The sequence below is a fragment of the Takifugu rubripes genome, chromosome 3, assembly GCF_901000725.2.
Source record: "Takifugu rubripes chromosome 3, fTakRub1.2, whole genome shotgun sequence".
NCBI classification, from domain to species: Eukaryota; Metazoa; Chordata; class Actinopteri; order Tetraodontiformes; family Tetraodontidae; genus Takifugu; species Takifugu rubripes.
This window is the reverse complement of record NC_042287.1, coordinates 7,126,347-7,140,934: the sequence shown is the minus strand read 5'-3', so window position 1 is coordinate 7,140,934 and position 14,588 is coordinate 7,126,347. Positions and strand designations below refer to the sequence as shown.

Genomic DNA, 14,588 nt, shown 5'->3' with positions numbered 1-14,588 from the left:
ATTCTGGTTTCTGAACTTTTATTTTAGCTTGCATTTTGTTAAAATGTTTGAATACATAAAAAGTTATTTAAAAATGTCAAACTGACCAGATATCAAATTTCTTATTTTCTTAAAAACCATTTGGTGTAAAAACTTAAAACAGATTTAGAAAAACATTTGCTGTTTCCCCAAAATGTTTTGTAGCTGTCACATAAAAATAATGGAAAAGAAACAAGTCTGCATAGATTCTGCAGGCAATTGGTGGTAATCTGGTCAAATGCATGGTGCAAGCTCGTGACGTCGTCAAGTCAAATCTTTATTGCTCAGATCTTGTTTGATGTTTCTTCTTGTTGACAAAAAAACTGCGGAGAAAGAAAAGAGTTGAGGACGTTGCCCGCCTGCGTCACACGAAGAGCTGAGCGGCACGGCCGGACTCACCCGGACGATGGTAAATGATGGTAGGTGCCGGCGGGCAGGTTCCTCCCTACTCAGCCCCACCCTGCTGGGCCTCGGGAGCGGACGTTTTCTCTGCGGATGGGTCACCTCCTGTCTTGGCCTCCTTGGTCTCCGGGCCGGGTTTGCCGCCAGTCTGTGGACGTCTGCGGCGGTAGTTCTGACGGGAACGCCGCTGGCGTGGCTGTTGGTTCTGACCACCTTCGCCGCCCTGGTTCTCCTTGTCCTCCTCGCCGTCCCTCACCGGTCTGGGACGAGGTGGGCCCCTGCAGGCAGAGCGATCGTTTAGGAGAGGAGCCGTCGCCCGTGATCTGGCAGCGGCAAATGATCCCTCGCCACACACGAACCTGGGTCTGAATCTTGGTCGGAAGCCTCTGTAGTACTGCCTTGCTGGTCTGTTGCCCTGTTCTGGACCTCCCTGGTTGTCGTCACCTTCGCCTCCCTGGAGATGGAGGGCAGAACAAATGACACTCACAACTTGGCCTGAGCCACGCCCAACAGTGACGGCGTCGACGGGACGGCGCTTTCTACGCGCTAAAGAAGTGAGCAGTTTGTTTGACATCAACGCTGGGATGTTGGACAGACCCCCGATACACAGGTGTTGATCAGAACCACAGGAGTGTTAGAAAGGAGAGGACTTAGCGCCGCCGAGCACGTTAAGATATTAAGAGTGCAGTTTGGTTTGGTTTGTTTAAATCGGGGAGTGCTGGGTGCCTGTTTCAGCATAGCAGCCGTGTGACGGCGTACCTCAGTCATCTCTCCACGTGGTGCGTTTGTGTACGGGGGCCGGCGGCCGAAGCGTCTACGTACAAAATATGGAGGGTAACGCCGTCTGCCGGGGTAGGTGGGTCTGCGCTGTTGCTGCGAGTCTCCTTCAGGGGCGTTCTCTCCCCCACTGCTTTTGTCGTGGCCTCCGCTGCCTGGCTCACCCTCCCCGTCACTCTGGTAGTTCTCTGGGTAGTCGCCACCGCGAGGAGGGCCCCTCCGCCGTGGAAAGCGTCTGTAGCGGTTCCTGTCTGCGGCGTATTTGCTACCCTGGACTGCGACCCCCCCTGGCCCGGTAACATTTGCCGCCTCTGCTCCCTGGAGACATTTTGTTAAGGGAATCCCATAAATTTACACTGAGCTGCAACCGAACTGGTTAGACTGCCGCCGCACTCACCTTCTCCCCCTCAACAACATCAAATTCTACAGTCTCTCCATCTCCTACACTACGGAGGTACTTCCTGGGGTTGTTCTTCTTGATTGCCGTCTAAAAATCAGATTGGAGATTGGTTTTGAGATTTTACCTTTGAAATCTTATCAGAAGCAAAAAGAGGCCACAAAGTCAACTCACCTGGTGAACAAACACATCTTCTTTTGTGTCATTCCTAAAACAAATGAACTCAATTACCACCAGCGTCATCCAGCACTTAACAGAATGAAAACATGTAGACCAGTGGGGAAATCATCTTATCAGCACGGTGAGCAAACCAAAACTATAATAGGATTAGAAATAAACGACCAGACACAGATGGCGATTAAATCTTAGGGGAAGGGAAGGGGGGGTTTCACATACCTGTTGATAAAACCATATCCATTCCTGACGTTGAACCATTTGACTGTACCCAAGACTTTTGTTGCTGCAACGAGACAAGTGCACCACATTTAACTGGGTTATACTACACTTCAGGGAGGCACTATAAAGATAAGAGTCAAGGGGAATGCAGTATCCATTTGATCCATGGGGGCATTTAGGGGATCAAATAGCACATGAAGAAAATACAGGAGCCCCATGTAATGCAAGAGTTATTTTTAACTTCCAACTGTCACCCATTTTTAGAGTTTGCTTTGGAGTGCTATGTACCAGCTGCACATGTGAGACGTGCAGAAGTGCAGATCACATGCCGATCTCAGAGTCTGAGCAACCCGATTACAGAATTGATAATACCCGCTCCCAGTGGCCCGGGCATGTGGGGGGATGGTAGACAATTCACAAACATTGCCGGATGGCCACCCACAAAATTGTTACAATCATCTACTCCTGACCTTCTGCCCAATTTTGAGCCGGGAGGCTAAATACCCAGCGTTCACACGTGGTGGAGTCGCGCCGGGAGAATTTAGCGAGGAGGAGCGGTGTTAGCATAGCAGCTAACCGAGCCGCAACCATGTGGTTGGAATAATGCCAGTAGCCTGGAACCATTATATATTGGGGGAAATATGTGGTTGGTAGCCTTTTGTTGTACAATTTATAGTTGCTGTCGAGCTTTTGGAGACTAAACTGAGAGCGTGCGACCGAAATCAGCCGAACCGTTCGGCGGACATTTTGAACGGCCTGTTTAGCCACGTAAATAGCAACCGCTAGCTCAGCAGGCTAACACCCCCTCGAATAGTTAGGCCACGGTGTTAGCATTAGCCTAAAATATCGAATAAATTTAGAGTTGAAACGGCCAAATACACCGTGATCCAAGTTAAGTTTGCCTGTGAGCCTTTCGACACGTGTGGTCGCAAGGAGCGGTAGTGATTTGAAAAGATAAAGAGTCTGAATTGGAATCCAGCCTCGGTCGTGTGAACAAAGAGACGCCCGACGGGCAGCGTTAGCTTGGCTGGTAGGCTTGAGACACTCGGCCAGTGGGGACATCGTGTACCCCGTTGTGTGTAACTAACCACAAGAAATTGTCTTCCAATCTTCAAATGACAACCGTTGACATCGCCGTTTCGTCTCGCTTTGACACAACTGCCTACACGTTGGTAAATTCCCCTCGTGTGGGTAAAGACGGTGCGTGTCAACTTCCCGGCCGCGGCGGGTGGACGGACAGCCGGCATCGCTGCGCTTTGGTGGCGCTTAGTGGCACCAAGTCAACGCCAAAACGCTACATTCGACTCGAGTCCTGAACCGCAACGACGCAGGTATTCTATAAGCGTCACCCTCCGTATAACACTTGCCGCTTTTATTTATTTATTTACCGCGAAATTTCAGAGTAATTTTAAAGTATAATCACACCACCGGAGGAGTTCTCCGGTATGGGAAATGTAGCTAAATCAAAAGCGGAGAAAAAAAACCAATTGGGCTCAATACTCCGACGTTCACAAGCGCCCCATCGATCCTCTGCTGGATCCCTAAACCCATTTAGCTATTCGAGCTAGCGAGCTCATTTCCAGTTCCCTCACCGATGACCTTCTTATCCCCCGCAGAAGCTGCGGCTGCCGGGCTGGATGGTCCCTCCTCATCGGCAGCAGGCTGCGGCGCTTGTTGTGTCTCGGCCTCGCTGCTCATAGTTACTCCTGGTTGTTAATGGCTTCTGCCGGCGGCGGCTCTCTGCTATATTTCCCGGTGCTAGATGGTAACCTGGGCCGGCGGTGGTGGGGGCTACTGCCTTCGGGCTCTCTGCTTTCCTCTTTCCGCTCCCGTTGCCGATCGAACTGGGCAGAACGAGGAGCCGAGCCAGATATGGTTCCTGTTTAAGGCCCGCCCTACTCGCACCCAATTGGCGGTGACTGGTGGCGAAAAAGAGGCAACTCGGTTTCCTATTGGCTGAGATGTCGGTCAATAGAATTCCCGCCCCCGCCCCTGAGTGATGTCAAAGCCAGACGGTTCATCTTGACACTGATGGAACACTGACCGCTTGCGCTCCTCTTGTGCTCAAACTTTCCCATTATGTGGTTGAATTATTTGATCTGATTGTTTGCTGTGACTGACGTGTTAAAATGTTTGCGAAAATAAAGTCATGGTAAAATTGGAAAATGCATTTCCTCTGCCGGTTCAGTCTTTGTTGACCCAATAAGTTGTTGGAAGTGTACAGAAGCTAAAACTACGAAAGAAGCTCCCCCATTTTAAAGCATCCAGCTGATTAAAGCTGACATGGGACAAACCAGAGTTGTTTAACTCACTTATCTGAATAAACGTCCCCCCACTTGACAGATACAAAGAATCCCATTCCTGTCACATCATCTAATTTTTATTGCTTTCTAAAGAATTTCAGTTATGAGTATGAGTTATGATTTGATCTTAGGTTTCTGTAAACTGCTTGATGAGACCTAAAGTCTGGAAGTGCACAACGCTCAGACTGAACACCAGACAACCACCCCCACACACACACACAGCTCCCCACCCCGAACCCTCTTCATTGTGATGATAATGCTCCACTGGCACTGTTTATGAGCACTGGCTAATGTGTGAAGGGCTCCCTGAGCTCCAGTTTTCCCACACAAAACTGGGCTTTACCAGTGACCTCAGAAAGCCTCCCCATGAAGAGACACCCCTCCTCCCCCCAGAAAAAAAAAACGATAATGAAAAAAAGCCTCTTCCTGCATCCATAGGAACAGACTTGAATGGATTCTTTTGTGTTAAAAGAACAAGTTCCAAGGCGGAAGAGCGACAGCATGGATTGGGGAGGGGGGCCGAGTGGTTTGCATTTGTATCGAGCGCTGGGATTAGCACTGGCCATAAGTTCAGCACAGGACTGTTTGGCACTGGACAGTAATTCTATCGTCCCTGCTTGAGGGTGGTAGAAACTACGCAGCTCATAAGCTAATAGAGCTCCAACAGAAAAGACCTTTAGCCAATAAAAGGCACCCAGTAACGGACCAAATGTGGACAAAGCATCAAAAACACTGTAGGTGCTCCCAAACGTCTGTGCTGCTAGATTTTGTGTTTTTTGTAATCAGGGTTAAAAAATGAACAAAGACTCCAAAGAAAGACTTAAAAAACACAGTATTTTATTTTTTTTAAAAACAAGTAAAACCCCCAAATTATTTATTGAACATGAGCCAGATTCTATCAAGCACTCAAAGGAATCACATAGAATTTTATGGTTGCCGAGCCGTTCTTCACTTTCTCAGGCGTGTTGTCGTGCGATTCCTGCCCACTGGATCACATCTCTCCACACTGTGCGATGACGATGGGGAGTTTAGGTTTGTTGTTGGGTCCTACTGGAACATTCTGTCAGGGAAAAAGGGTCCAAACCAAGTCAATAAATTCAGAAATTAATTATTTGATAAATGTGACAATCCTGACAAACAATCCTGACACATCTTCAGTAGTGATTTTTTTTTTGTTTGTTTGTTTAAATCGGCGCCCAAGAAGACAGAGACTTCACACCTGCGCTCACGGGAAATGAAAATGTTCATTCCCCAATTTGAGTGTTCAGGTGAGAGGTCAGTGACCTTTCTCACAACACTGTTTATCGCCTCGAGCTGGTATCCACCAACCTCCAGGGCAGAGCAGATGTGTGTTGCCCACCTACAAGCATCTGCAGCCCAAGTGAATGAAAATAACCAATGACTTTACCTCAATTTTTCTCACAATAAGCAAGCCGTCAATCACTTTTCCTGAAAAAGTAAAAAAAAATATTCTGATAAATTAACAGAAAGAGCTAGTTGTTTTTTGTTTGTTTTTTAATATTCTGGGTGTTCTTACCAAAAACAACATGCTTCGCATCCAACCAGTGACAGTTAGTGCAGGTGATGAAGAACTGGCAGCCGTTTGTCCCCGGACCGCTGTTTGCCTGAGTGGAGAAACAATGAAAGAAAATGGACAAAAGACCATTTGGAAAACAATGTTTGTCCTGACGAGCTAGAGTTAATCACATTTCCATCACATCTGCTCGTCTCTAGAAGCCGAGGCATCACACTCATCTTAATATCAAGTCAATCAAAGGTGATTGTTGGATAGCAGAGTTTAAAGTTGGATTACGTAGGAGCAGACCGGTCGTTCCTGTACTCCACTAATGCTGCTACACTGGCTGTGTATCGTTAAAACCAAAAGTTAAACCAACATAATATCAGATACACACAATTTGTAAGACTAAGTGACTGAGATTTTTAACGGGCTTCTAAATTTCTGACACCTTCATTCAATGACACAAGCAGTCCCGCCTCATGACCGCATTTCAGTACAAAAAGGCAACATACCATGGACAGAAGACCAGGTGTTTCATGCTTGAGAGTGAAGTTTTCATCTGCAAATGGACCCCTGTAAATGCTGCAGACTCCAGTTCCGTCACCCTTCAAAAAAGAAATTTATAGGATGGAAAAGTGGGGGCCAATGTCGCTTTAGATGTGCTGCAACTCGCAACATGTCCACCAGGGGGCCAAGAGGACCACCGATGTCCGGCATTTCATCCAATTTTAGGAAGATTAAAAACACATAAAACTCCCCGTTTGAAAACTAGTAACTGCTTATCCATTTAGTTAAGTTTAAGTATGATGTCTGAAGCACCAGGATCTCAGGACTATGACAATACCTAAAGTATTTGCACCACTTGTTCAATCATGCTGTATGCTTATACTCACATTTACAAAATCTCCTCCTTGGATCATAAAGTCTTTTATCACCCTGCCATTTAGAGGAAAAACAAGTCAGTTCAACGTATACAAAACCTCTGACAACCTTTAACATGTCACACATCTGATTATGCTGATTTAATCAGGCTTTCTCTTTAAGTTCAGGTTCAGATTTCACCACTAATTGAAATAAGCTGCTGTGGCTTGTTTACCTGTGAAAGGTGCAACCTTTATATCCAATAGGAACGCCATCCTTCCTGTAGGATAAACATCAGCCAAAATACACATGAAGAAAACAATACAAAGTGCTGCCATAATGCCTCGTGACAAAGCCTTTCCATGTAATAGCAACCTACACATAAAGCACTTAACCAAAATAAATATTTGGTCAAATAAAAATTTGGTCAAATATTTATTTTAGGCCGGTTCTAAGGCAGGTGTCTAAGGTCTCAGCAAACTTTATTATTATTTTTTAATATGACATCAGTGTAACACTTTATTGGGTGTATTTCTGTCAACCATCCTTCTGGCGCCAACATAAATTTAAGATAAACCTTTGAGGGCATGAGTCCAAACCCTGCAATGTTGTTTACGTATTTGGACCTTATGGCACTTAAGTGCAGTTAAAAGCAAGATGATGCACGTGTGCTTCTGTAGACGGTCCGTTTACTGTGGAAGCGGCGCTGCCCTCAATTACCTGAACTCCCCTGTGCAGAACTGCCTGTTAAGAGATGATAAAACATTTAAGTTCCCATTTTTGAAAAGTCAGAAACAATCATGTGACTGTGCATCCCTGCAATCAGGACTGCACAATGTATGGATGTGAAAGAATAGTTTATTTCCTGGGCTGCAAATTTGCAAGATCTTACCGAAAATTCTCTGCCGTCTTTGGAACCACGTCAGCAAACAGTTCTATCTTCATCCGCCCCACGTCCTGAGGGAACAAAAGTAGACGTGGTAATGTCTAAGGCATCCAAACAAATCCACAGTGGTGACAGATTTGCATATCTAACCCCAGGAAAACTGGTCAGGTAGCTCTGCTTTAGACCAGGCCTGGCCAACCCGCGGCTCCCGAGCCGCATGCGGCTCTTTGCCTGGTTTCATGCGGCTCTAACGTTCATGTCGAAGTTTGGGTTTGTGCTTTTTTAATGTGCGTGTTCGCTTCGCTTGAGTTTAATACGGTACTTTCGCCAAAAGCGCATGCGCCTTAGATGAAAATAGCGCAACGTTTCTCAGTAGGGGCAAGATCTTTAGAGTAAACAATTAGTGTCAAGTTCGCCTTCAAAATGGCAGGAAAAAAATTTACAGCCAAACGAGAAAACCTGCACGAAAGCTTCGTGACTCGGTTCCGTGATCTACAACTGAAAAGGCCACATATTGCATTCCTCGCTGCCCCATTTAATGTGGAGACGCACTGTTTTAAAGCCCCGCTGGTCACAGGTGAGGCTGCAGCTGAGGTGGAGATGATCAATCTTTGTGAGGAGCACCAACTGAAACCTGCTTTAAGGGAAGGGGCCATTGAGTTCTGGAAAAGTGTGCCAATGGAAAAATAGCCCAATGTCAAACGGGCTGCGCTTTAGATACTGTCAATATTTGGTCAACATACGTCTGCGAGTCTGTTTTCTACTCTGAAACACGTGAAATCAAAGCATCGATCTGTTCTGACTGACACCCATGTGAAAGAACTGAATACAAGCCAGATTTGAAGAGGATTGTTCAAAGCAAGGAATGCCAGAAGTCCCACTAAGCAACATGCATAGTAAGAGAAAGAAAAATATTTTAATTATATTTTTGTTTGTGGACTTAGTTGAATTGAGCGTTTGTGTGTGTGAGGCAGTGCACACAATGTTCATTGTTGAAAATGACTGGCCTGTGGTCTGTAGAAGTCAAATTCTGTCATTATCATGTTGGTGTGTGACATTTACAATAAATCTGGCTAAGCAGAGGTCTGTGTGTGTGTGTGTGTGTGTGTGAGGAAGGGATGAGGTGATGAGGTGATGTTCATGTGTGCCCATGTGTATGATGTGGCTCTTTGCGGTAACACAGTAAAAAATATGGCTCTTAGGCTCTGACTGGTTGGCCACCCCTGCTTTAGACAAACACTCAAGTCTAAAAATAAAAAGGGCAGTAGCACCTAAAGAGGCCGAGCTGGACAGACTGCTTTCGATTTTCACTTTATATTCACACCCATTTCTTTCAGTGTCTTGGCGTTTCACTGGCAAATCTCAGCGGTTTATCTCAGTACTGAAACAACTTTCCTCCTGTGGCACTTCCCACCCATCACACCAATGCACAGGAGGGAGAAAGAAGCGAGGAAAGCAGAACGGATGCACAACAGAAGCTCCTCCGGGCCGTGTGTATGCAGCAGGGTGGGTGTCACCCAGGTCTCCTCAGACAGAGGCTTCATGCAAGCTGCCGACTTCTACAACAAAGTAGTGTCTTCACCATTCTGGCGTGAAAAGAGGGTTTTGTCCGTGCCGTGACATCACTGCAGAACTGTGCCTCACACGGACCTCAGCAGAAAGAATCTTGCAAAATAAATAGAAATGCTAACAAAGGAGAGTTAAACACTCATACTGTCGACAGAAAGCTCCAAAGAAATCATTTTGTGACTTGCAAATGGTGAAATATGCTATAAAAAGTAAAGTAAAATGAATCTTACAGGCGACTTTCCTCTTGCCTAAACCGCCATACGATCGGTCAAAATACTGAATAGATTCTTGAGGAAACTGGTTGGAAACATATTCTTTGACATTTCTTCCACATTTAGAAGGAGGATGTATGTTTATTCATTCCAAAGGCAATGCACCAATTACTCGCCAAAAAAATTAAACATTGGGACTTCCTGGTATTGTGGCGTAATTTACTAAGGATGTGGAACAACAGGGTGTGTGTGTGTGTGTGTGTGTGTGTGTGTGTGTGTGTGTGTGTGTGTGTGTGTGTGTGTGGATTAACAAGAATAGTTGGGAGAACCTGTCTTTCCATTGTCATCACCTGTTATCATGGGGAGTAGTGATGCTCCCGTGGTAATATAGAAAAGAAAACAAGGCTCCTTGTCATAATTAAACAGAACAGGCGTGTCCTATTGGTGGTTGGTATTCACAGAGGAGGAAGGTGGAGCCACAGCGAGCTGCTTAAAGCAGGAACTGCAACAATGACACAACATTCATAGAATCTGCCGCAGGATTTTGTTCCTGCAAGCTTCAAACGTCAGGAGCTCAGCTGGAACTGCGGGACTAGGACCCAGAACAGAGAGGTACGGACTTTCCTGGGGGGATGGGGAGGTGACTGTTTCAGTTCTGTACATTTGCTTGGCTTGAGATGTCAGGGTTTACCTGTCCTCGCTGCTGGGCAGAGGATACCTGTGCAGAAACTCAAAGTCAGAACCTTGAAGTAAAAATTAGTGACAAATCTGCCAGACGTCCCTGACAAGTAAATGTTTAACCCTTGATCACTCTGACAAGACGGTCTATGATTTAATGAGGAATTCAGAAACGTGGAAAATTCTGCAAAGTAGGAAAACAGGTGCTTTTTCCTTGCGTTGTTTAGTAATTGACTAAAGGTAACAGGCTGGACACTGATCTTTCACCTGTCTTTCACAGCATTTTCAATCCTGTTCTGATGACACCAAAACCTGTAAATCAAATGCTGCCAGCGAGGAAACGCACAGAACACTAAAATGCTGGCTGTATTACATGAGGTGGTGGCTGCCACAGGCAGCCACACAGACAACACTGACAAATATCTGGTGCTAATGCTTCTCAAGTTGGGACTGGATGCTACAGCCTTCTACTTGTGCTCCCGTAAGCTCTACAGGTACATCTTTACCATGTGCAGCCTGTCCATCGTCTTGGCCGACGTGGTCCTGACATGTTCTCTGGCAGGTGTTTGGTTTGTCGGGGCCGATCGATCTCCGGTGCCGCTCTGCTTCCTCCTGGCTAACGCCGCCGCCACGTATGGAGTGCTACCGTTGCCGGTTATACTACTGGGTTTGGTGGACTACTATTTACACAATTCTTACCTATGCAACCACAGCAACTCCTGGAAATATCTGAAAAACGCTGCCCTGATTTCACTGGGGTGGACACTGGCTTTAGTCTACTCCCTCACTTATGTCAATGCGGAGGCGAAGCAACTCAACCGGCCGCAGCTGAAGGTTCTAGTTTGTGAGGTAGACGACTCTATGCCCATTGCCCTCTTTGTTCTGACTGTTTTCGCAGCCTTCATTTGTTTGATGTTGCCCTTTCTGCCACGTGTTCCTCAATGGGTAAAAGAAGCCGACAGGTTATCTGAGGTGAGGGAAAAACAGAAGAGCCACAGCAGTGACTTGTTCATCTCAACCGACAGCAAGGAGCAGATGGAGAAGTGTCTGGAGAGAACGTACTCAGAGCGGCCGCCGCTGTGGATCAGCCTAGCTTTGGGATTTGGAACCTTTTGGATACCTTATCTCATGATATCTTCAGTCTGCCTGCTCTTTGACTTGGGTGTGCCGGCCTACATCACCGTCAACGTTCTGTGGCTGGAGTGCACCAACAGTTTTCTCATGGGTATCGTGTTTTGGACGAAGAGCAATAAGGAAGGGCCATATTCTCAACTACCAGAAAATGTGTGCCTATGGAACGTGTACTGGCATTTGAGCAATGGCACGAGAGATGAGCGACTTCCTATTGCTGTGTTCAAGCCCTCCAAAGTGAATAGAACAAGCGTGCGTCTAGTGTAGCCTGAAGGTGGCGCCCGTCAGGTCTATCGGTAAAATATTTGGTTTAAAAGATCATCATTTTCTGTACATCCTGCACTATCGACTCAGCACAAATGATTCTGTGATGAGCACCTCTATAGTTACTAATCCAAACGAAATTTTCGATAAATAAAAGCTGTTTCTGTTCCTCATGTCTCAATTTATTATTGACCTGTGGGTGTGACAATTGCTTCTCATAAATGTGGTAGAGACACAATCATTTGAGGACAAAAGAAAACAATTGAGATAAGCGAGAGCAGATGTACTTTGGTAAAGCCAGTCAAAGTTTATTATTAACACAACTAGCCTAGGAGCAAAAATTAACCCCATCTCTGAGCTACAAACTTATAGAGATAAGTATTAATTTTCATTGCATTGTTAGGAGAATAACATTAAGCTTCTTTGCTAACCCTACTTTCCTAAAAACCTTGTGAACTAACATTGAAAACAACAAAAATATGATGTAGCAGAGAAGATATCTAAAGGAAACTATTAAAAAGCAGAAGATGATCATCAACTTTGTCAAGAAAACCAAAAACCCTGACAAACGGCCTCACAGAGGGGCTGCGCCACATCAGAAGAGCTGAGCTGACGAAGCCTTCTGGATAGAAGGCGAAACATCTTCAAAAGAGAAGAAAAACAGGCCAGTGGACACAGAAAACTACCTTGGATACACATCAGAAGAATGAGCAACATCAGTAAATGCTGCACCTGTACGACAATCATCTGACACTGAGTCCAACTTCACCACAATAAAGCTGCAAATTATGCAGAGTACAATTTTCCTTAAGTATGTTAACACTTTACAGCCGCTACGTTCTAGATCTATAAAACGAATGTCGTAAAAGTTGTGATGAATCAATGTCACTGCAAACTAAATGAGCACGGACGGTGGTGACACCTGTGTTACCCAATCCAACAACTTGTACATTTGCTCTTATACAAATCTAAAATGATGGAAGAGCAGCATAGGAGCAAAAGAATGATACGATGCTTTGAAATCAGGAGAGCGAGCCAGGTAAGAGCAGAGGAAGGCTAAAAACAACATGGGGACAAACTTGAACGGCGTTTACGGCTGGACTGCACAAACACAAGCATGGCCGCCTCACTCCTGGCTGACCCGAACAGGTTCTATGCCCAGGTTGAACAGGCTTTTGAGCCACCAGTACAGCTTCTCCACAAGACGTCACCCAACAAGACAAAACATCACGTGGCAGAGGATGACCCAGGAAGGGGTAATAAATCTGTCAACGCAGGTAAAGCGACTGGCCCGGATGGCACTCCATCTCCTGTTCTTAAACCCAGTTTCCTTCCATTTTTACAGACATTTTGAATCTGTGTGGTTCCTACATGGTTTAATGACAGGCCCCTAGCCTCTGGTATACTGTAATGAAATGCTTGGAGAAAGTGGCGAAGACATACATAAATGATGAGACATCTGCCAGTACTGACCCACTACAGTTTGCCTATGGCTCTAACAGACCTGTGGATGATGCTGCATCTCTCGCCATACATACTGAGCTGAAACATCTGGAATGTAAAACCACATTTTAATTGAGAAGGACACAGGCATCTGCATCTTGGGCTCACTTGCCTGGTCACTAAACACCAGTTGTGTCGCAAAAAGGGCTCAATACAATAGTCTACAATAGATGCGGTTTGGTAATACCACAGCTCATGACTGTAAACAGTAAAGACAGCATCTATAGGATCACTACTAGCTGCTGCAAGAACAAAGCACTCAGTATAACGGAGGACATCCATCACCCAGCCTCTCCTCCCAGTTATCGTCAGGGAAGCATCTACAGAGCATCAGAGCTGGGCCCTCGCCAGGTGGTCGCTCAGGTTACTGAACCACGGCTTTTAAATGATGGTGGAAGCGGTGGACTATTCATTCATTCATTTAGTGGTGCTTTTAAAAATCCTACATTGTCACTGTTTTTATATGTTGTTACTGTTGTTATGGGGGGGCAGAAAACATTCCATTAAATTAACTGTACAGTGTACTTTTTAATGTTTATGCCCAATAAACTAAAGTCAAACAATCACCAGGAATGACTTTCAAGCAACTTTGTGGATTTTTAATAGTCACATGTGCCACCTTAATTTAAACACTTCGACAATGTATCAGAATTTAGAAATATGTCTCTCCATCTTGTGAAAGCCTAAATGCTTTGGGGAAAACAAAAAAATTAGCACGTATGTATATGCATGCGTGTGGTATGTATGTATGTATGTATGTATGTATGTATGTATGTATGTATGTATGTATGTATGTATGTATGTATGTATGTATGTATGTATGTATGTATGTATGTATGTATGTATGTATGAATGAATGAATGAATAAATCAGCGAGCACAGCCTGAATGTGGAGGAACAATGTTCCATTTATAACCTCAATACTCAATAACCTAACTCAAACATATAATGGAACCCGCTTTTAGCATATTTCTGTCGTTTTTGAGGGGGTGTTTTCGTATTAAAACCACAAAGAGCGCCACATTACTTACACAAAAATAAAGAGATCTGAGAGTAATAGCAACGTAAACTCAACGTTGGTGGTAAATTATACGTTCTTCTCACCTGTCCTCCGATGGTAATATCGAAGAATACCACTGGGTTGCTGGGGTTTGACTGCAGGATGGACATTATGACACTTTTTAAGCAGTGTAACAGGGCTAGTTTGTCCAACTACACGCTTCAACTTTGAATATGGAGGAAGCCATTGACGAAAATGAACTACGGCTCGTCATTTGGGACAAACCTCCCATCGCTAACGAATCGCGATTGGAAAATGGAAACGTATTGGTGCCCTCTGTTGGGCACTTTCTTCCCTGGAAAATGTCTTTTGTCGGAACGTTAAATAGTTAAAGGCTTGTTTATGTGGTCTCCACACTAATGTCAGAGCTTTAGCCAGTTTAAGTAGAGACACTCTGGGAATCGTCACCTCTGCGCCATTTCCAATCACGTCCAAACCCAGTTCATCATCTGACATTAGAATTGTCAAATTACTTGAAATTAATTGTAAAAAGAATAATTTACGCAACTAGATTCAGGACAACACTGAGGAGGAGTACCGGTGCCTGGTGAGGGACTTTGTTGCCTGGTGCCACAACAACAGCCTGCAGCTCAACAGGGACCGACCGAGACC

At 45.2% G+C, this 14,588-nt stretch overlaps 3 protein-coding genes across 5 annotated transcripts; 1 reads left to right on the top strand and 2 right to left on the bottom strand.

The window, feature by feature from the left end:
- Position 1: 1 nt before the first annotated feature.
- ybx1 (Y box binding protein 1) lies at positions 2 to 3,856 on the bottom strand. 2 transcript variants are annotated; one of them, XM_003963142.3, is made up of 8 exons: positions 3,583 to 3,856; positions 1,991 to 2,054; positions 1,769 to 1,802; positions 1,595 to 1,684; positions 1,180 to 1,515; positions 780 to 874; positions 418 to 698; positions 2 to 341 (listed from the first exon to the last, which is right to left on the bottom strand). In XM_003963142.3, exons 1-7 carry the CDS (start codon positions 3,686 to 3,688, stop codon positions 464 to 466), a joined length of 960 nt encoding a protein of 319 aa, XP_003963191.1. In that variant the 5' UTR covers positions 3,689 to 3,856; the 3' UTR covers positions 2 to 341; positions 418 to 463. The 2 variants fall into 2 exon arrangements, with proteins under 2 accessions (XP_003963191.1, XP_003963190.1); XM_003963141.3 differs by having other exon boundaries at positions 1,243 to 1,515; positions 3,583 to 3,854.
- A 1,252-nt stretch (positions 3,857 to 5,108) lies between these two features.
- On the bottom strand, positions 5,109 to 14,189 carry ppih (peptidylprolyl isomerase H (cyclophilin H)). Its single transcript, XM_003963144.3, has 9 exons — positions 14,021 to 14,189; positions 7,566 to 7,630; positions 7,394 to 7,417; positions 6,909 to 6,953; positions 6,706 to 6,748; positions 6,325 to 6,417; positions 5,831 to 5,918; positions 5,702 to 5,742; positions 5,109 to 5,353 (listed from the first exon to the last, which is right to left on the bottom strand). Exons 1-9 carry the CDS (start codon positions 14,084 to 14,086, stop codon positions 5,285 to 5,287), a joined length of 534 nt encoding a protein of 177 aa, XP_003963193.1. The 5' UTR covers positions 14,087 to 14,189; the 3' UTR covers positions 5,109 to 5,284.
- si:dkeyp-100a1.6 (probable G-protein coupled receptor 160) lies at positions 9,812 to 11,582 on the top strand. Of its 2 annotated transcripts, XM_011602399.2 has the most exons (3): positions 9,812 to 9,952; positions 10,299 to 10,512; positions 10,581 to 11,582. In XM_011602399.2, the coding sequence occupies exons 2-3, from the start codon at positions 10,473 to 10,475 to the stop codon at positions 11,414 to 11,416; spliced, it is 876 nt and encodes a 291-aa protein (XP_011600701.1). In that variant the 5' UTR covers positions 9,812 to 9,952; positions 10,299 to 10,472; the 3' UTR covers positions 11,417 to 11,582. The 2 variants fall into 2 exon arrangements, with proteins under 2 accessions (XP_011600701.1, XP_011600700.1); XM_011602398.2 differs by having other exon boundaries at positions 10,299 to 11,582.
- Positions 14,190 to 14,588: the final 399 nt, after the last annotated feature.